Raw genomic sequence first — 21,885 nt, forward strand, 5'->3', positions numbered from 1 at the left:
ACGATCAACACACAGAAATGTAGCAAGGACATCGGTTAAATAGTCTGTGGTGACATCGGGGTTCAACCGTAATTTTACAAAGCTACGAGAATACTTTTTGTGTGCAAAAAAAAGATTAATGATGGAATTTTCATTTTTGGTTGAACTAACCCTTAAAGTTTGATGGCGAATCGATTAATCAAAAATCGCACCGTGCCTGATGAAGACCTGATGGTCAAACGTTGCAATAAAAAAAAAACATTTACAGAGCAGTTAAGATCATAATGTGCACTGCAGGCATTACTTTTGCATTTAATCGAATTTAACCAACCATTGTGACCATTCTCTAGTAGGGCCCTATGATTTCTGCTAGCGTGGAAATGCAAGCAGAATCCCAGAATCAATTTAGAAAAATGAAAAATGTCTTGGATATGGACTAGTATCTGTGAATATTAAAATGAAAAAAATGCTTTTTTTGTGTGAATGAATGGCACTGATGCACAGTTTATGGTTTGATTTGATTTAATTAGAGATGCCTTTTATAATTAAAATTTGAATGAAATTGTTCAAACGGAATCCAGAAAATTAATGGAAAACAGAATTCGATAAAAAAATAAACCTGATTTGAAAAAAAAAATAAAGTATTACATTGGGCCTTAAAAAAGTAATTTTTGTTAAACTTTTGATAACTTTCTGAAAATTGTTTCATGATTTCAACTAATTAGACATGTTTTTTTAGTAATTAATATTTTTTAAATGTACTTATTGAAACTCTCTATCCTCCCTTGACCTGAATGAACAAAAGAAAGGTTTGTTAAAGGAAATAACACGGTTTATCATCAGACCATCAGCAGAAATATGTAACTGCTGGCTGATGGAATGACATCCTTCTCTATTGGGTTTTACAGTACCTCGACGCATTGCAGAGCAAGTGCCGTTGCTCCATGGGTTCATTGAGTTTGTCTCGCAGCTAATCGACCCTGCTCATGAACGTTTGGTGTGTGTATTAAACCGTTTCTGCAGCTCGCCATTCAAATTGTTACCCGGACAGCTGGGTGATAACATAATACTATATGATCCATATGTAGTATGAGCATATACAAAAGCCACAAGGGCTTAATAATCTGTCAGCCGCACAGACAGGCAGACTGTTGAGATGCGAACAGACAGACAGAAAGAAAAGACTGTCACTGTCAATTCATTTGGAGGTAGTGAACATTTTTCCGCCCGTGTCCAATGCTGTCGTTTTTGCCGTTTCCTCTGATCGTTTGAAATTCAGACCTTCCAGCACTCTTGAGATTATGCTGTTTTCTTTTCATTAGATAGGGTTTTGGATGTTTCTATATAGTGGAAGTTGGATCAGTATGCTTGAATGTCTAGGGATTCCGTTTAATTTATCGCTCAATCACAGAGCCCTTATCGTCCTCTCACAGTCTTGGATCTTTTAGTAGCTGAGATTCAGTGTAATTCATCTCTCTGTCTCTCTATCTCTCTTTGTGTCTCCCTCTTCAACCCCTCTAAGGGTCGCTGTACACGTGATAACTGTAAGTACCTGCATCCTCCGCCTCATCTCAAGACCCAGCTGGAGATAAATGGCAGAACAACCTGATCCAGCAGAAGACCGCAGCCGCCATGCTGGCCCAGCAGATGCAGTTCATGATGCCTGGAACTCAGCTGCAGCCCATAGTGAGAGCACATATTATTAACACAACAACATCACCACATTTTGACTTGAAAATGTTGCTTCATTATCCATCATTGTCTTTGTGTTCTCATCCAGACATCGTTCCCAGTAACGCATTCTTGGCCAACAGTCCAAGCATGGCTTCAGCCCGTACCTGAGCCACATGAGCCCGGGCATCAGTCTCATGCCCGAACTTCTGCCCAGCGCCCCCGTGCTGGTCCCGGGGAGCCCCACCGGCATCGCCATGGGCAACGGAAATTCAACGCAGAAGCATGTTCGCACAGACAAGCTTGAGGTGTTAAACAGTCTGTAGTAATATATTGCTAAACATGTATTCGGCATGTAACTCATTCTAAACCCTTTGTGCTACAGACTCAAAAACATGTCAAATTGTGTGCTGTCACTTTTCTAAAGGCTGGAATATACTACACAACTTTTTGCAACAGATTTTTAAACACTAGGGGTCACATACACATTATAAGCGTTTACAGAGGAAAAACTGGGCATCGTACACTAAAGGAACGTAAAAAACTCATGCAAGAAATGTGCCTCATTGATGGAGGGGTCATGAACTGCCTTTTTTATTATTTTGAACTGTTCTTTGAGGTCAACTTATATTGTTATCAAGATTTATACATTATATACATAAAAAAACAAAACATATTTAGAAGCAATAGGCTATTTCTTGTTTGTGTCCCCTCATCGGAACACCCTGAAACTCGACTCGACTCGACTCGAAAGTAAATGCCTACTGCTGTGATTGGCTAACACTTGTATGTGTTATGTAGTCTACAGCCTTTCTAGATGGATGTGCTGTGTTTTAGGTTAAAAACACATAAATACATATCAAACGATCTATTTAACAGACAAAGCAATAGAGATCACATAATGAAAACAGTTACTCACGCTTGTGTGGTGCGACATTACTGTCAGATCCAATATATATGATGCAAAGCATCGTCTTTTAGTTTCAATATTTCTGAAAATCCTGCATCGAACTGTGCTTTGTTTGGAAACCAATCCACAGTAAAATGAAGGGAACAAAGGACCAAGTTCTTACTGATGCCGTCTGGAACTTCATTAAAAATAAATTCATCAAATAAAGTTTATCGTTTGGTTCTGGATAGACCTGCGTTTACCTCTCTTGTTACGTTATTTACACTGCATGTGCAAATCAGTGGGCGGGGCTAAACAGGCAGTGTTGTAGGCGGTGTTCAGCCATAATACTACATCATAAAGTGACACATTCCAAACATCCCAGTTTCGGCAGACTGGCTTCGGTATAAGCTGTTTTTAGACTTAAGGGAAAGTTTTGAGTTCTGAAACTTAACAAATATTTTTATAGCGCAATGACCTCTAATATATTAAAGATCAAGGGAATTTTGATTTCTAAGTTCATGACCCCTTTTAAATCACATGACAATGAACTAAGTAATGTGTTTTTAAATCAACTCATAATATCAAAATGTGTTTGATATCCTCAGACTAATGGAAATCATTGTCTGAAGCTAAAAAGAAGTCTGTGCTCTTCATGCACTTCATGCAATTTCGTCAGTCATCTGACTGGCCAAAATCTGCAATCCGGGGTCTCACTTTTGGCATCTAGCGCTGACTCGTCCAGACTGTCAATCAGGGCAAAAATCTGTGTGAAAGTCATGATGTGTATTCCAGCTTTTAGTCATCAGACTTCAGACCGTAGTTAGACCATGTTTGGCGATAAAACAAGCGCAAACAGTGAACCAATTCGGTAACACTTTAAAATAACCAGTACATTAATAATCATATACCTAAATAAAATATTATTTTAATACAAATTGTTAATGAGTTATGGCATGTATTAATCAAGAACTAATCTTAACAACAACATGAGTCTTGATGAATTCATGTGTAAATGGTTACTTGAAAACTTTAACAAATATGAACTAACATATAGTCAAGGGAGTTGTTATTCACACATGAATTCATATGATTCATGTCATAGTTAAGATAAGTTTTGATATTTAATTTAGACATTAATATATGATCATTCATATACTGTAGTTATTATAAAGTCTTACCAAAAACCCTATAGATTTCTATTGGATGAGTCAAAAATATACGCCAGAATATGATGTAGACTTGAGACTGGGCGTATTTCGACCTGGGCCAATGAGCGAACACCTAACAAACACCCTAGCAACTACAAAGCAACATGCTTAAATAATCTATATCCCTAATAGAAACATCAGTACCTGGCAACCATTCATTCAATGTAGAATTGAGCAAGGCTCACACACTTCTTACCAAATGTAAGAATCTAGTTTGTAATGTTATTGTGTCAAGATAAGAATTGTAATGACTGTCAGCGTGGCTAATGGGTGATAGTAAATCTCTGCTGTTCTGCTCTCAGGTGTGTCGAGAATTCCAGCGGGGGAACTGCACACGCGGGGAGAACGACTGCCGCTATGCTCACCCGATGGAAGCCGCCATGGTGGACGGCAGTGAGAACTCCGTCATTGTTTGCATGGATTACATCAAGGGCCGATGCACCCGTGACAAATGCAAGTACTTTCACCCTCCAGCTCACTTACAGGCCCGGATAAAGGCGGCGCAGCACCAAGCCAGCCAGAATGCTGCGGCCATGGTGAGTTACAGAGACGATCCCATTACAATGACATCACAAGCACTAATTCTCACGATTATAACAAACACACATCACAGTACGGAAGATGATGCCTTCAGCCAATATGGCAAAATATTGATAATTAAGCTACATATTCATTAGTGAAAAATGCTTTATTTTATTCATCCATCTAAAGTAAAATTATTTACAAATATCATATAAAAAAGACATTGCTATTAATTGAATTTGTTACACATTTAAATAACTTCTGACCATTCAGTCACATTTGGCACAAATCAAACTTAATCAAAGAATGACTTGCAAACTCAAGGCACTTGAATGAATGTTAAAATGAATAACGAGTGAGTGAATCATTTATTTTTTCATTATTATTAAATTCACAATTACCATTCATTATTCACATTTGTTCACATTTGTTTTCAAGTTCACATAACAGCGATGCACAGTGTTATGTAGTAAGCTACCACCACACTATTTCAATGGAAACTAGATAAAAAAGTTCGTCAAGACAAACTTTAAGTTGGCTTGAGAAAGCCTGACCAGAAAGTCTGAAAAAGTTTGAAAAGTTTGAAAAGTTTAAAAAGTTTTAAGTTTGACGGTTTTCAGTCTGAGATAGATAGATAGATAGATAGATAGAAACAGTCAGAAGATAGATAGATAGATAGATAGATAGATAGATAGATAGATAGATAGATAGATAGAAACAGTCAGAAGATAGATAGATAGATAGATAGATAGATAGATAGATAGATAGATAGATAGATAGAAACAGTCAGAAGATAGATAGATAGATAGATAGATAGAAACAGTCAGAAGATAGATAGAGAGAGAGATAGATAGAAACAGTCAGAAGATAGATAGATAGATAGATAGATAGATAGTAACAGTCAGAAGATAGATAGATAGATAGATAGATAGATAGATAGATAGATAGATAGATAGATAGATAGATAGATAGATAGATAGATAGAAACAGTCAGAAGATAGATAGATAGATAGATAGATTAGTTTGAATGGGTTTGAATGGGTTAGTAATAGTACATAGGAAGTCTGATTGAGTGTAATGGGCTTCAGTGTGTTTAGATTAGAATTTTTGACAGTTGGAGTTTAGGGAATGTTCAGGTGAGCAGAGGCTTTTCAATGCAAGTCTATGGGATTTTTATAATTTTTAATCTTTATTTTTATGAAAACCGTAAGTCCAATCAGTTAGAAAAGATATAGCAACTCGAGTCAGATTAGTCTGGAGAGTTTGGCCGAGTTTGGAGTCTGTAGAGTTAACGGTCTAGGAGGAGTAGCAGTCAGAAATTTAGTCTCAGAAGAATAATAATAAGTTTAAATAGAATATCAGTAAGTTGGCTTTCTCAAGCCAACTTAACTAGAGTTAGATCTTTTTGTAATATGTGGCTAGTAATTCATCAAATCTCATGTCATACTGGGCCATTTTAGTAAGTAAGTTGCCATTTTAGCATGTGGTTTTATCCAAGGCAACTTTTTACAGGAACAGTCCCCCTGGAGTAACCTAAGTGACCAGCAGCCTTAGTTTTAGCCAGTGTGCCATTTTCAGTAAGCTTTACAAGTGTCAGTTGAAAGTGTGTGTATTTATAACTCACTTTCCACACACCTTCAATGTGAGATTCAGGAGTGTATTAACTCATTCAGATCCCCGCAGGAGGGTGTGTGGGTGTGTGTGTGTGTGTGTGTGTGTGTGTCTGCAGGCGAGCTCTTTGTCTTCTATGTAATGTATGGAGACCTGGGCTCAGTGATGGGTTACAGACAGTGTCTGCAGTGCAGGTGCAGGAGAGACAAATGATAAGAAAGGAAAAAACAAGCAATTCATTCCCACAGAAACCTCCACTAGTTAGCAGCCTCCCACCCAAGAGTGTACTGCAGACAGTTTCTCTTTCATAATGTATCATTTTTTTCCCAGTCTCCCAAGTCTTATCATGTAACATTTTTACCAAGGTTTATTTACAGTGCACAGATGTGGGGACTTTATCCAAAAATCCTCCTCTGCTTCTTGCAGTCACCTGGTCTGCCCGAGGCTTTATCATATGTTGGCTTTATTTGACTCCCTCTTGAATCATGCTGTCATTCTTTTTAAACACTGCTTGATTGTCTTTACATCCTCACAGCTCTCTTTGTTGTCCTACAAGCTTATTACCCAGCTCTCTCTCTAACCTCAGCTGCATCTGTTCCTTCACGGCTCATTCTCTTGTCTCATGTTTATGTCTACTGTCGTTGATTGGTTTGCCATCATCATGTGGTCACTGCTCGCTTACCCAGCCCTCAGAGCGTCCTCTGAAGCGCAGCCTGCAACCAACTTTCAATCTGGTACTTTAATCTTTCACCCATTTTTTTTTGTTTTGTTTTTGTCTTTTTTCATTTTGTTTGCCGATTTGTTCATTTCTATAAGCTCAGTTTGTGTTTTGGATGAAAGCATTAATGCTGCAAGAAAGCAGCCACAAACTCAGTGTAAACTAATCATTGTCTTAGAAGTTAAATGAAACTGAATACATTTGTGGTCTGGATTCTAAAAGTATATTTCTCAATACTTTTCTCCACAGGCACTTCAGAAAATCAAAAAATTTAAAGTAAACCAACTAGCTCAGTTGATTCCATTTTGAAAATCGGATAAATGATGCAATAATGTATCTTTAATAGTGATGCAAAATACGTTTATATGAGTACCATATTGCTTGTCATCCAGTAATAGTTCTTTACATATTAATTAATATTGAATATTTAATTTTTCTATTTTTACATTTAGATTGCCTTAAATAAATAAATATGCGTTTTCTTGCAGTACATTATAATGTTGTGCAAATTCAGATTGTAGCATTTAAAATGATTGGATTGCACTTTATTTTAAGGTGTCTTTGTTACAGTGTTTATTGTACAGTAATATTAATTAAATACATGTACTTACTATAGATTTAGGGTTTGATTTAGGGTTACTTGCATATAAATATGCATAATTAAGTGTTGTTATAATAGGATGTGCATGTAATGTGCACCTTAAAATAAAGTGTTACCAATGATTGATTTTAGTTTTTAATATTTATTTTTTAGCTTATTTACACAGAATTTTAGCATCTGCGTTTTAGAGGTTAAACATGAAAATAGTTTTCATCTTATAAGCATTGGTCAGGAATTTAATTTTTTTTCTTTAATGAGGGATAATTTAATACTTGTTCCACTGTTAAATAATATTTTGTTTTAAAGAGATTTGTCATCATTTACTTACCTTCATGTCATTCTAAACTTGTATGTATTTATTTCTTCTCAATGTTGGAAAACAAACCGTGTTGGTGACCATTGACTTCCATTGTATGGAAGAAAAAAACACTGAGACGTTTCTAAAAAAAAAAGCTCCATTCAGATTTGTAATGACATAAGGGTGCGTGATTAATGAACTTTTTAATGTGTTTCCTTATTGGAATACATATTTTTTGCTCTTACATTACAACATCTATTAATAACTAACAAGATAAGTAGCTATGTAACTAATATAGATACAAAAAATATTTTGTGGGGTTTGCAGTTCTCATTGCCATGGAAACAACAACTTCTGATTGGTGAATCTCGCTACAGAATTGTGGGTAGCGCAATACCTCATCTGTAATTAATTCAGCAGATAAGCAATTGTTTTCAGTGAAGTTTAAATCACTGGCTTATGCAATCTACAGAAACATATACCACCGTTTTCATAAGCTTAGAGCTCATAGGTGGTCTTTCTGGAAAGGTTTATGCATTGTTTAATATCAGTCTCACTGTGGAGATTTGGATTGAGATTTTTACTTATACAGTACAGCACATTATTATTGGGTTGTGGGATTGAGTTCACTTGTGTAAATCATGAGGTCGGACTGCTCCCCCATCTTCCCTCGGTTAGTGGATCACACAGATATCCTCTTTCCTGCTGACCTTGCTCTCTTATCATGTTGCATATCATTCTTCAGACAGAATTACACAGTGGAAGACAGCCGCACATCCTCCTCATTATGCCTTCATCTAGACTGAGCATTCTGTGTTTAATTATCAGAGGCCTCACCTCTGTTTCTCTTTCTGATATCGCTCTTCCTCGTGCAAGGCTGCATACTTCTGATGGCTCTTTAGAAAAATGGAGAAGCACCCCCAGACATTTGTCAGAGAAGGAAGCACAGCAAATCATTAATGAAAAAATCTTCACAGAATACAATGTAGTTGATGAACATACAGGTGATTAGCACTAGCGGTCACAAACAAACTAACCCTAAAAATGTAGATGATTAAAAAAAAACAACTTGAAGGGTTAGTGTGGCGTAAAATGAAAATTAGCCCCCTCAAGTCATCCTAGGTGTAAATGACTTTTTCTTTCAGACAAATCCAGTCGGAGTTATATAAAAAGTTGTCTTTAATCTTTCAAGCTGTTTATTGCCACTCAGCGGGTGTTGCATGCATCAGTCCAAAAGAAGTTAAATAAAAAGCCCATCCATTAAAAAAAATGTCTCACACGGGGGGTGAACAAAGCATATTATACAAAGTCCTTCTTTAGTGAAACTATGCCATATTAAAAACCTAATAATCCCCTTAATCTAGCTTGCGCTCACTGCTGTACACGGGAGCAGCTCCGGGCGGATGACATATGAGGTCGGGCTAATATTCCCCAGGCTCCGGGTGTGTGTTCACAGTGTGTGTGTGTGTTCACAACTGTGTTTGTGCACTTTGGGTGGGTTAAATGCAGAGCGCAAATTCTGAGTATAGGTCACCATATTTGGCTGTATGTCACTTTCACTATTTTTTCACTTTCACTCAGACTCACTTTATATGAGCTAATATTCATTTTTGAGTGGACTAACCATTTAAAATACTATTAATCCTAGGCAAATAATTATTACATTTCTAATAAAAAATGAAATACTGTTATGTAGCTGTTTTCTGTTTGCATACATTTTAAAATGCAGTTTAATCCTTTGATGGTAATAGCACCATTACTCCAGTCTTCAGTGTCACATGATCCTACAGAAATTATTCTAATATGCTGGTTTGCTGCTCAAGGACATTTCTTGTTATAGTTTTAAACAATTACCACTAATATTTTTTCTGGAAACCATGTATTAGAAATGAAATATACAGATGTTTTCAGTGTGAATAAAAATGTTTTGCCACAATTATTATCACCTCTTCATATTGCCATTCATATTTACATTTTTTTGGCACACCAGGGTGACTACAAACATGATATTGTCCTGCCATGTCCTGCTAATTTCCCTTAATAATACATTTCAATTAGTAAAGTCAAAGAATATAGTTCTGATGTGCAACAAAATATTTTTAGATTGTAATATATCTTATATTTTTATAAGAATGGTTTCTGATCTATTGTCAGGTATTCTCCAAATTCTTCAAGGCATTATAGGCTTTTACCTGGCTCTTATCTCAGCAAATGGAAGTTGATAAACACATGCAATAAAATGGGGCTAATAATTATGGCCAAGATGTACCTTGTAAAAACATTTATTTCATGATGAAAGTTTCCCTTACTTTCAGTTGTTTTGCATCAATTAAAGGTTGGATTTTTCTCTGTATTTTGAAAGAATGATCAAAATAATAAACAATGCAGATTTATTTCACCAATCTTCTTTGATAATATTTATTAAGGGGGTTCATAATTCTAGCCATAGCTGTATATATGATTATATATTGGTAGCAGTGTTGGGGAAAGTTACTTTTAAAAGTAATGCATCACAATATTGCATTACTCCATAAAAAAGTAACTAATTGTGCTACGAAGTTACACTTAATTCATTGTTACTTTTGGGTTACTTTTTGTCACCTGGGCTGGGATTGAAAAAGTAGTTTAGAAATTTCATTGTAAATTTAAAAATAATGCATTACTTTACAAGAAATGTATTTGACTTGTAAAGCTTTACCCCAACACTGATCGGAAGTATGAGTATACTCTGTACTGTTTAAAAGTTTGAACTTCACACACGCCCACATATGATAAAAAAGATAATTTGTGACCCTGGACTGAGCACAAAACCAGTCTTAAGTCGATGGGGTATATTTGTAGCAATAGGCAAAAATACATTGTATGGGTCAAAACAATATATAACTTTTTAATGCCAAAAATCCTTAGGATATTAACTAAAAAACATGTTCGATGAAGATATTTCGTAAATGTCTTACGGTAAATATATCATCACTTAATTTTTGATTAGTAATATGCATTGCTAAGAACTTCATTTGGACAACTTTAAAGGCGATATTCTTGATATTTAGATTTTTTTGCACCCTCAGATTCCAGATTTTTTAATAGTTGTATATCTGCCAAATATTGTCCAATCCTAGCAAACCATGCATCAACGGAAAGCTTATTTACACAGCTGTCAGATGATGTATAAATCTCAATTTCCAAAAATGTACCCTTATTTGACCCATTGATCCATTTTTTTGTTCAAAGCATGTAGTCAAGCATGTCTCCATCTATGTTTTGAAAATGTTTTTTTCTTTTATAAAACCTGGTTTGCAACACGGACAATGACAAACACTGTCAGATTTATTGGCATAACTGGACATGAACACACACTGTACAAAGTTTCCTGTAGCTCAGTATCATGGCTATCTTTAACGTTTCTTTCTGCCCTCCATCTTTCTTTTTGTTTTGTTTTTTCCGATCACTTCAGGCTTTGCCACCAGGAGCCATGCAACCAAAGAGAGCGACCCTGGAGAAGACTAACGGTGCGGCTGCCATCTTCAACCCCAGCATGTTCCACTACCAGCAGGCTTTGGCCAGCATGCAGCTGCAGCAGCAGCCAGCGTTCATTCCCACAGGTCAGCTCATGCAGACAGATGATTCCCCTGTGCTCTGATCTAATATCACTGTATTCCTGTAATAGTTTGGCTTGCATTAATACAGCACTTTAAAGACAAAGTGCCTGGCTAGACGAGGACTTGAGCACTTTTTCTGCTTGCCATCTCTCTCCCTGTAAGCCCACTTGCTCTCTTTATCTCGTAGTAGTCCGCCCTACTATGCACATGGCATGCTAATTAGTCCCATGATGCATACATCTCCTCATGCACCTGCACCTGAGCATTAGCTTCTTTTTGTCTGATGCCGCACTGCACTATGTTCACTGTTCTCACATAATCGGTAAAAAGCTAGATTGTATTTTGCCTAAATGACTGTAGCAGCAACCCTTCTGCCTTATAAAGAGGCTCTGAGAGGATAGTTACAGTACATTTGACACACAGAGGAGAGTTTAAAAGACCAAGTGAAATCAAAATAGGAGTTCTGTGGGTTTAGTCCAAATCTAGAGCACTGCAGTGATTGTCATTTTGACACAAAGTTAGCATTACCCTGGTTCCCTTGTTAAGAACCCAAAAGGATTCTTCATTTGGTTTTGGAAAATTGCATATAATAAGCTCTTTGATCAATAATGATATATAACCCCTTACACATTTTGTTCATAATTATAATTTTCAGAAATGAACACAACTTAGGTATTTTGAAGCGTAAAAAAAGGAGTAGCTAGCGAGAGAGTGATTGTTAATGAAATGAGGCTGTAAAGGCAGACATACTAAAAATGATAACTAGTTTTGGGGTTGTGGTCTACAAAAATATACAGTACCTGCTGCACTTGATTACATTTGAGATTAGCTATGCTTCCTATATATATATATATATATATATATATATATATGTTTTTTTCTCTTCTGTGAAAATAAACAAAAAATGTTTTTTATTCCCAATAAGATGCTCCTTAAATTGAAAATGTCCCTCTAATTCCACCTGCCGTTTACTGACATTAGCGTGTAGCAAATAATGTTTCACAGATGTGATGTAAACAACATATTGACGGTATAAAATACCCCACCCAAACATTTTGTTTTAGTGGAAATACTTCAGCAGCACAGGAAAGAAAACTGCCATTTCTTGAGGTCTTTTTAGGCAACATGAAATCAAAATGGGCCCTTTTAATTTTTTTATGTAAATGTTTTTGCTTGATAATGCAGTGCATGTTATTTTAAGGCAAGAAAATAGTGTTCTCTGCTTGTAAAATTGCTTTTTATTTTTCTGTTGGCATGACAATAGCTGTAACATAGCCTTGCTGATATTCACCTTCCTGATTCATGATGGATGAATTGAAGCTCAATCCTAGATTTGATCCCACTGAATTTTCTGTTTAACTCCAATGTAATGCACATTTCGAAAAGTAAATGTTCTATAATTGCTGGTCCAAAAATCAAGCACTAGTCTTGACTTGTTAGCATTAGGCTAATCAGCTGATGAGACAAGAAAACATATCAGCACAACAACGGATTGGCAGCCAGGTTAACATCCCCCTCCTGATGAGGATCTTTCTACCAGCGTGATTCATTTCCTCTTGGTTTCTCCCTGCTTTGTGTCCGAGTCTCCATCTCGCCACCATGTCGCCCATAATGACGGTCATTTCTCTTTCGCTGTGTGTCACTAACTCAAAGTTGTTTTGTCTTGTTCTCATGCTGCTTTCACTCCCCTTTCTCTGCATCTCTTCCACTCCTCCATCCTCCTCGGTCTCTCTTCTCCTGGGCTCTTTGTGCATGGTGTTGCAGGCTCCGTATTCTGCATGGCTCCATCTGGAGGCATTGGTAGGTCACTTCCCAGTCTCTCTGAATGAGCGGTTTCCTTACAGCAGCATCTCAGATCTGTGGCAGACAGGAGGGTGATCCACGATTAACTCCCAGCAGGCCCAGCACTGTATCATGGGGTGTTTCTTCTGCTTTGGGCACTTTTGTTTAGTTTTATTTTGATTTGAATTGTTTTGTTTTGTTTTGCTCGGTTTTGTTTTGTTTTGTTTTGTTGTTGATTGGTTTGATGTTGTTTTGTTTTGTTTTGTTTTGCTTATTTTGGTTTTCCTTTGGTTTGGGGTTTTGTTTTTTGTTAAAACTTACCATCCCTTTATTTTTGCTACTTTTCACATGTCTATAACATGTAGATTACATTGTTTTTTTGTTTAGTTTTTCGTCCTAGACCCAGACATCCAATCCAAATAATGAAATTTCATTATAACATGAAACAAAATGAATTACAACATTTCACATGCATGGTAAATCTAAAAAAATAAGTAATATTATAAACTTTTATAAATATAACTGACCATAAATCATTTCCTTAATAATTGAGAAAATGATTACAAATCATTAATTCAAATCAATTGTATATATAATATAATTTTTAAACGCATTATAAGTACATTGTTTACAGATGCTAATCAAATAAATAAAAGTAGACAACATTAAATATCACTTTTGGACAAAATATTTTGATTGTTTTGATATATATATATATATATATATATATATATATATATATATATATATATATATATATTTATACACTGTGATTCTATTGTTCATAGCCACTAAAATATATCACTCATAAACAGAATATTTTATTTGTAATCTTTTTTTTTTTTTTTTTTTTAGCAATTTAGAAAAGAAAATAGAGAAAAGTTAAAAAAAGTGCTCATAGTCAAAAGAAACACTTCTTACATCATCACAAGATATATGTAATGGTCAGTACTGAAATTGACAAGGACTTAACGTGTGCACTTTACACAGTCATTTTCATTAGGTCTCAAACTGGAGGCCCAACCCGTCTGTCACTGCGTTTACACCCAACCTGTCTGCTTTCACCGCTTCCTATCATTTTCTCATTATTTCGGCTTGTCGTGTGCGTTTGTGCATGCATGTGAGCGTGTGATTTTGTGTGCAGCTGACGGCACAGTGCAGGCACAAACAAGCAAGGCCAAAGCCTTCAGAGTGACTCATTAAGACTGGTTCCTTTTTCTTTGTGCCCTTTCCTCCTCCTCCTCTCCTCTCCCTCACCTCCTGAAATCTGTTATAGGCCTTTTCAAACCCCCAGGCCCAATGACAGAGGGCCGCTGGGAGAGGCGGGACTGGACCAGCTGCAGGGCCCCCCAAAGCCGTTACCTGTCAGGGCCTGGACATACTGGTGAGGGTAGAGTCTAGGTCCCCTCCCCTCACAAACACACACACAAACTTACCATTCACCTGTTTAGAAAGGTAAAAATCAACCCTGCTCACTTTCAGTGTTAACAAACCCAAAATAACCCTACCAGAAATGCAGTTGCACACACACTTCCATGCCCATAGATGAACAATGCTCTCCTTTCTTAGCTGGCCAAGTTAAATTTGTCCTTTACAGTCGTTTAGCTGGTAACAATCCGGTGCTGAACCAGTGAGTGTGCCAGTGAGTGCCTGTGCCTGTATTTTTAAGTTTTATGACATTATTTGACATCTGTGATGCACTGTATGCTGTGTACATATCATGCTGTGTTAATTTGCAGTTTTCCTTATAATATGACCTTTATCTCTTTAACTTCATCTGGTTTTATTAGATTTGATACTTGTATTCGATTACAAGTATTGTAGAACGTTTATGTCTTTCATTATCAGGTTAACTCTCAACCAAAGAAGTAAAGTGTCATATTATTTTAAGGCAACTTGAATGGGAATGAACTGCATATTTACATTCCCCTTCTTTCCTTACTGTGTATTTATCCATTGTCTGCCACCATCAAAATATGACAGTCAGACGTTCCCGTCTGTTCCAAATGTTTGTGATTTTGATGATGGCCATGTTTTTATTTTACCCTTAATAGTTTTATCTAAATGTAACTGTGATCGGATAAAACTCTCTAAGCTAAAAGGTAACGAAAAAAGATGTTTTGAAGTTCTGTTTGCATGTTTGTACTCGAGTGAATACATCATCTTTGCAGTACATGAAGACGTAGCTGCCATGACTCTGGCATATTATGTCATGGTACTCATAACATTCCTCCTCCCCTCCACCTTCCCCCTTCCCTTGTTTCTTGTCTGACTCGCCTGAAAAAAGTTCCCATGATGCACGGTGCCACCACTTCCACTGTTTCGTCGGCTACGACCCCAGTCACCAATGTTCCTTTTGCTGAATCAGCCACCTCCAACCAGGTTTGCCCCTTCATTTTGGCCTCTCCTTTTTACAGCTGTAAGGCATCCGACTCTGGTCCATAGACAATAATGCTTTTGTTTTTATATATAGACTTGAAAATCGAAATGCAAACTCTGATTGTGTTATCCAAGTAAAGATAATGTTAATGCAACTGTTCTCCAATTCCAAATGGAATTTCCAAACGATTCCAATTTCCTTGAGTTCTCTATGGACCAGTGAGGAGCACAATGTCCCGGTTCCACCATGTGTCCGTGTGTTCACATCTCTGTCTGTCTGTTTCAGTCTCTTCACTGTGTTAGAGAGCAAAAAGCTACATTTAAAGGGATAGTTCACCCAAAATAACATTTCTGTCATTAATTACTCACCCTCATGTTGTTTCAAACCTGTATGCTGTTATTGTTTTCATTCACAACATTAGACATTAATAATGAATCATTAGCCAGCTCTTTACATACAACAACAGTTTATAGCGACCACATTAAAGGAAAATAAATAACAACAAGGCACTGTACCATTTTATGTCAATTTTTCTGAAGTTAAATGTTAGCTTATATGATAAAATAGCCAGTTTTATTAGATTCCCAGATTACTTAAATGATAATTGAATGAATCTTGTTTCAGTTCTTTTCAGTAAACTATTTGATCTGATTCTCAAATGACTTTATTTTATTTTTGATTGCTTCTATTGTCCACATTTGTAAGTTGCTTTGGATAAAAGCTTCTTCTAAATGACTTAATGTAAATTATTATTATTTTTTAGTTCATTCTCTTCAGTAAATCAGTTGAATGGTTGAATTATGAATTGTACTGATTTGATTCTAAGTGGTTTAATTGATCATTTTTGCGGTTGTTTGTTAAGTCGTAACAACATGAGGGCAAGTAAATGATGACAGAATGTATATTTTTGAACAAACTATCCTTTTAAGAGATAAATTTCAAAAGCTCATTGTCTTTTCTTCCCCCTTCACCATGTTTTAGGAATTCTGCACTGGAGCAAGTTGTTTCTGTGGCTCACATAGAGTGAGATGGTATTTGTGTCCTCTGCGTTTTTCTGTGAATATGATGTGGGTGTCTGTTTTTAGATGACAGTTCTCAGAATTTTTGTTTGTCATTCCTTCCTTCATTGTCTAAAATTTACTTTTAAGGGAAATTGAAGTTCACCATTTAGTCTGTTTAGTTCGTGTGTTCTGCAGAATCATAGGCAAGCCACAAGCCTGACCTGGACAAACTTTCCGAAAAAACATGTTTTGCTTGCCTCTTTATTTCTTAAAGAGCTACATTGTGGATTGTTCACAGGGTTCCTACGCAGTTTAGAAAAGTATAGAATATGATTTTAGTAATTTTCAGATCTAGATACAGTATATATAGAACAGACTATTTTCCCTATTCTGTTCTTCATAAAAAAGTGTGATAGTGTCAGGGTTCGAAATGACTTGGGACTCTTGGGGGGTCCCCAAAAATTTAATTAATTAGCAAACAAATGTATGATCAAAAAAGAGAGAGGTAATCGAAGCCCTCGCCCTGCTGCAAATATCTAGATACTTACATCCCCAGCCCACCCATACAGGCACAGAGTAAAATGAAATTCTGAAAAACTATCTATCACTTCTTCTTGCTTTACTCCTTCCAATACTTCCCGAAAACAATTTCACCTGATGATTTGAGTAGCTCTTTTTGTAAAGTTCTAGGATGATTGGGGTAATAGAACAAAAATACATGTGAAATAAAGCAGTGCTTTTGGTTTTTCAGGTAAATTAACTGTATTAAGTTACAGAAATCAAATAATCAAATGTAAAATAACACTGCATTCAATGTATACATTAAATAAGATTCATATAATTAATACAGTTCATCTTTAGCTACAATAATGTATTTTCTCTTTCTCTTTTGCCGTTTGATTAACTTTGGTGACAAACAGCTGCAGGTATATTGGGTTGCTGTCCCTTTAAGATGAATGCATGTATCTAATACCGGTAATGACAGGCATCCGTTTTCTTTCTCTGACTGCGTTTACGGGGAAACTCGTTGAGACGGGCACTTTGGCATATTTTTTCGAACACATCGTTCTTTTTTTTTTTCAGAAACCGATAAGAAAGACAAGGGAATTCGGTGTTCACGAACTTCTGTCTTCGACGCATGGCTCTGTGCGCCGACAGACCAGTCTACACTTGGATGTTTAACATAAATAAAGATACAGATACAGCAAAGACAACGTCGGCAGTATTGACAGCAAAATAGGCTACAGCATATTTCGTTCTGTATTGACAGGAGGAAGTTTTTTAAAGCAGAATTTGATGAGAATTTGATGCAGTTGCTGATACCATAAAGAGTAAAAAAGAAACACTAGGCGGGAGGCGCCGAAAAGCGCGCTGTTTTTGCATCCCTGATATCTACAATTTCCCCCAACAGCCATGTTATCACATAAGCACAATTTACTTTTGAAAAAAGTCGGTGATCTTCCCTTTTCCTCTTTTTCTCTCCATGCGCAGGATTCCAAATTAAGAAAAATAATATTAGCTTCCTATATTGCTTACCAAGCTCTTATGTGCAGTCATGCTCAAAGTCTCAAAACTCATTCACTTTAATCAATTCACAGACCTGAATTAAGTACTGGGTATCTTTCGTAATCACTGACTGGACAAGTAACGTTAGGTTGTTAAGATTTGAATAACTAGTCTAGCTGCTAGGTCTGCTGTTAGCTGGCAGATCATTTGGCTTCATACACATAAGTTACAGCTAGCAAGAAACGTTCACAAACGTACTCTTCTACATTACACTGGGTATCTCTAGTTAATGCAACTTTTGATATGGATACTCGAACTCCTAATATTTTACTATAAGCAATTATGGAGATATAAACACAATCGAAGCACTTACAGGATTTTCATTCAGCATTTCACTCTTTATGATGTCTCTTTTTGCCGCGTTAATCTAGTAAGATACGTGTCTGCGGGAGCACCACAACAATCTGTGATGCTGTATAGGAACTCACTCGGCTAATAGCTGCACTGGTTGCTGCCTCGCGCTAGAAAATAAATTAATTATCGTTATAAAAACAAAACGTCACTATAATTTTCACAATCATTTTTAATGTTAAAATATATTTGTCGGGGACCCCCCAAAATCCAAAAATTAATTCTTATGGGGGGTCCCTAAAGACTTATGGAGGGTCCGGGACCCCCACAGACCCCCCTCATTTAGAACCCTGGATAGTGTGTCAAACATTATCGAATTATAAATATTTCTATTCAGGTGCTTGGCGTGTTTGTGAAGAGTGTCAAATGTTTCTATTTACAATTGTTTTTTAAGCATTTAGCCAATCACAAATATGTCTGTTGAGCATATACATTTTTTTAGGAGTGATAATCATATTTCAATCTGGGATTGAATCTGAAATTGTGATTGTCACCGTGATAGCAGCGGATGGGAGAAAAAAAACTGAAATCTTGAGGTGTAAATGAAAAGTAATAGACTTGCCACTAGTCCTATATAATGAGTTATTTTGTTCTTCATTTCATTAGTGGCTTTTTACTTGACATTTTTAAAGCAGTGTTTTCTTAATTAAAATATCAGTCTACATGCTGTTTCAATGTATTAACTCGAATAGCTAAATAAAACAGTTAAGTCGTTCCAATAGTTTTTGCTATGGTACCAAGAACCATTTAATTTTACTGCTATTAGTACTGACTAGAGACATTTAGGTAATGCTAGTTTTTGTGAGAGCATCAAATTGTGAATTCAATATTGGGAATCATTTCTTTTTAATCATATTTTTTACTATGAAAGGGAAAATGCGTAGGAACCCTGTGTTTAGCATTATGTAAGCTGCCAAAATGTTTTGGCGCTGTGGTTTTCAGCTCTAGTTTAGCATGTAATAGTAATTCTGGAGTTCAGGTAAAGACCAATAATGCTGCACAGACCTGAGGTGTCCGCACTCATTTCCGGCTTCGGCTTCGCATGCGTCTCACAAAATTACGATTGTGGAAATGCAGGTCTGCAAGATAACTGATGCATTATTTGATCATATGGCACAATATTTATTCATACTCTTGTAATTATTTTTCTCATTTTCGAAATGAACTGCGGATTCGATGTTGGAGTAGATAAGATAAGAATTGACTATATTCTCTTTGCATATTCTTTGCGGTTCACCTCCTTATCTCTGGGCTGTTTGTACCTGTTTTCCAGTAGACGCCGCCGAGGTACTGAGTGCCGACCCCATCGACCTCCAGTGCGTTCCCTTGGAGGCCCATTTCTGTCCCGTTCCTAAACTCCTGGTGGCTGCACCAATGACGCTGAATCCAGTAAGCCTCTCCCACAATCCCACAACCTAATCAGGCCCATCTCTCATGCAACATGTGCCCAAACAACAGAAAAACGAATGCAACAAAACGTGTGCCTAATCTGTACATCCTTAACGGGCAATACATTCATCCTCATATCAGAGATTCTCACTTCATTTGACGTCAACAGAGGTTTGTTGATATTGAAACAGGCAATACTTAAGCTTGGACCTACAACTGTTTAAGGAAGCATGCCATCTTGATGCAAGGAGCAGGCGGATGCTGAATCAGGAGATGGAGCGCTCTCGTAACTCACAGCCATATGAATACATGCAAACCAATTAGCTGAGAAGAGTGAATTCTCTTGAGGTGAACATTATTTCAGAGCCGACTCGTTTGATGTACGGTAAGAGGTGGAGTCGTTGCAGATCATCAGCAGAATGTTTCTCCGTCGTAGAATGTGAAAACCCAGAGTGTGTGAGAGCGACACCTAAAGAAATTTTACATTGTGTTGGTGGTGGTGGTAATTTCTTTCACATTTAATTATGATTGATGAACATGGCATGTTTTATTTCATGTTTGCATTTCAAAATGTTAAAAAATGAGTGACACTTTTGTAAGATAATCTGATACTGATTCTCATGATAACTGATTTAGGTTTTTCGTTAAGAGGTTTTCAAAATGTCGTTGTTCTGAAGTGTGTGGACGTCTTTTCCCCCCCCCTCCAGTTCTTCTGTACTCAACTGACTCACATTTTATCATAGACTAAGAAAGTATACCTGTGTAGCCTTTCAGAATCAATGTGTCGTTCCTCCATCAACTTAGGGATGTATGTTGTTGTGAGTTTTTCTTGAAAGAGTATTATTTGTTTAATGACTTTCCAACAGGCTAAAACTGGTCTACTGAGATAAGTGTTACTATTCATGCCTGAAGTATCTCACCTCGCATTTCAAGCTCCACATCGAGATTGGTTCACATACTCATACCTGCATTTTAAAAATAGAACTGCCTTATGCAGACTAAATGTGAGCACTTCCTGTTGCGCAGTGTGATGCACACTGAAATGTAAGGTCTGATTGCAGGCCTTCAGGATGTATATCTCGTTGAGAAAATTTTAACTGGACTTTATTTTTATTCCAGCTGGAATGTTTCTTGCAAATATTTCTTATTGTCTGATGTCCTGGATATTCAAATGATTTAAAAGAAATAGTAATGCTTATTTACTTTGTAGAATATATATTTCCTTTGTAGAATATATATTTCCTTTTTTTTTTGTCATTAGGTGAATTTCATCAAAAAGTCATATTCCCAGTCATATTTCATGCCAAAAGCAGACAAAAAAAAACTATTATGATAATTAAGCAGTCCTATTGTCATTACCATAATACAACAAATCTCAATTTTATCACTGTAATGTGCAATAAATAACTACATAATTACAAATAAATATTTTTTTAAGTATCACAGTTACATTTGTTCTAATTCTGTTGTTAACAAAATATAATACTAAAAGCAATTATATTACAAAAAAGATAAGTAGTAAAAAATGTTGTAGTAGTGAAAATTATAGAGGATAAAAACAAATGCAATTTCCCCAATGCAAAAACATATGCATTACGGAAACCTAGTTTAATTGTCATGAAAATTTAAAAAGAGGCATATACAAAACGAATTTTCATCGTTTTGATTTTGGTGTGAAATGTGACATTTTCATAATATTCACCCTATTGCTATGTCTGTCTCTTGTAGACAAACCCCTTCTGATGGCTGGACTGTCTCTGCCCAAATCCATGCTCTGCCCCACCTGCTGTGTGACAGTCTGTTCGTCTCTTTTTGTTCAGCCATGATTGGTTCATCCCTGATTACTCTAAGATCAGTTTTCAGTGTCCATTAGTTGACAAAATGATTCTTTAAATTCCATGCTTAGTGTTTTACACACTTATATTTATAACAGATTGGCACACATATGTTAAATCCCGATTATTAAAATTACAAGATATGCAAAATCCTTTCTAGAAGTCTCAGACTGGTACCTGATTTGAATATCCAGTGACTCTCCCATTAGTTTGCTGTATTCAGCAGCATATGCGACCCCCTTCGCAGACATGTCAAGTGCACTGCTTTAGTGCCAGTGACTTCCAGACAGGTCGCCTTGTGCCAATCACTGGAGATCTCAGACTGCACAATCAGGCCTTGACATGCCAAGGTCATGAGCCAGATGGATTCAAATTGCAATATTGCAAATGTGCCCACCCAAGCGACAAATCTAAACCTATTGGAGCAAGCTATTATCTTGCGCTTTGTTTTGAAACGTCTCAGTTATCGCCCCCGTTCATTA

General features: G+C 36.5%; 1 protein-coding gene across 1 annotated transcript; it reads left to right on the forward strand.

Annotated features, from left to right (window-relative positions):
• Positions 1 to 1,811: 1,811 nt before the first annotated feature.
• On the forward strand, positions 1,812 to 20,108 carry LOC113114222 (muscleblind-like protein 3). Its single transcript, XM_026281061.1, has 5 exons — positions 1,812 to 1,958; positions 4,053 to 4,286; positions 10,955 to 11,102; positions 15,169 to 15,263; positions 19,453 to 20,108. The coding sequence occupies exons 1-5, from the start codon at positions 1,827 to 1,829 to the stop codon at positions 19,453 to 19,455; spliced, it is 612 nt and encodes a 203-aa protein (XP_026136846.1). The 5' UTR covers positions 1,812 to 1,826; the 3' UTR covers positions 19,456 to 20,108.
• Positions 20,109 to 21,885: the final 1,777 nt, after the last annotated feature.

This window comes from Carassius auratus, chromosome 14, assembly GCF_003368295.1.
Source record: "Carassius auratus strain Wakin chromosome 14, ASM336829v1, whole genome shotgun sequence".
In the NCBI taxonomy this organism is placed as follows: Eukaryota; Metazoa; Chordata; class Actinopteri; order Cypriniformes; family Cyprinidae; genus Carassius; species Carassius auratus.

What these genes read in the sequence shown, in the direction of transcription:
- LOC113114222 (XM_026281061.1), top strand. Translation starts at nt 1,827, where the DNA reads ATGAGCCCGGGCATCAGTCTCATGCCCGAACTTCTGCCCAGCGCCCCC. An exon ending in TTCGCACAGACAAGCTTGAG is followed by an intron (nt 1,959 to 4,052) that starts GTGTTAAACAGT and finishes TTCTGCTCTCAG; the next exon opens with GTGTGTCGAGAATTCCAGCG. An exon ending in GCCAGCGTTCATTCCCACAG is followed by an intron (nt 11,103 to 15,168) that starts GTCAGCTCATGC and finishes GCCTGAAAAAAG; the next exon opens with TTCCCATGATGCACGGTGCC.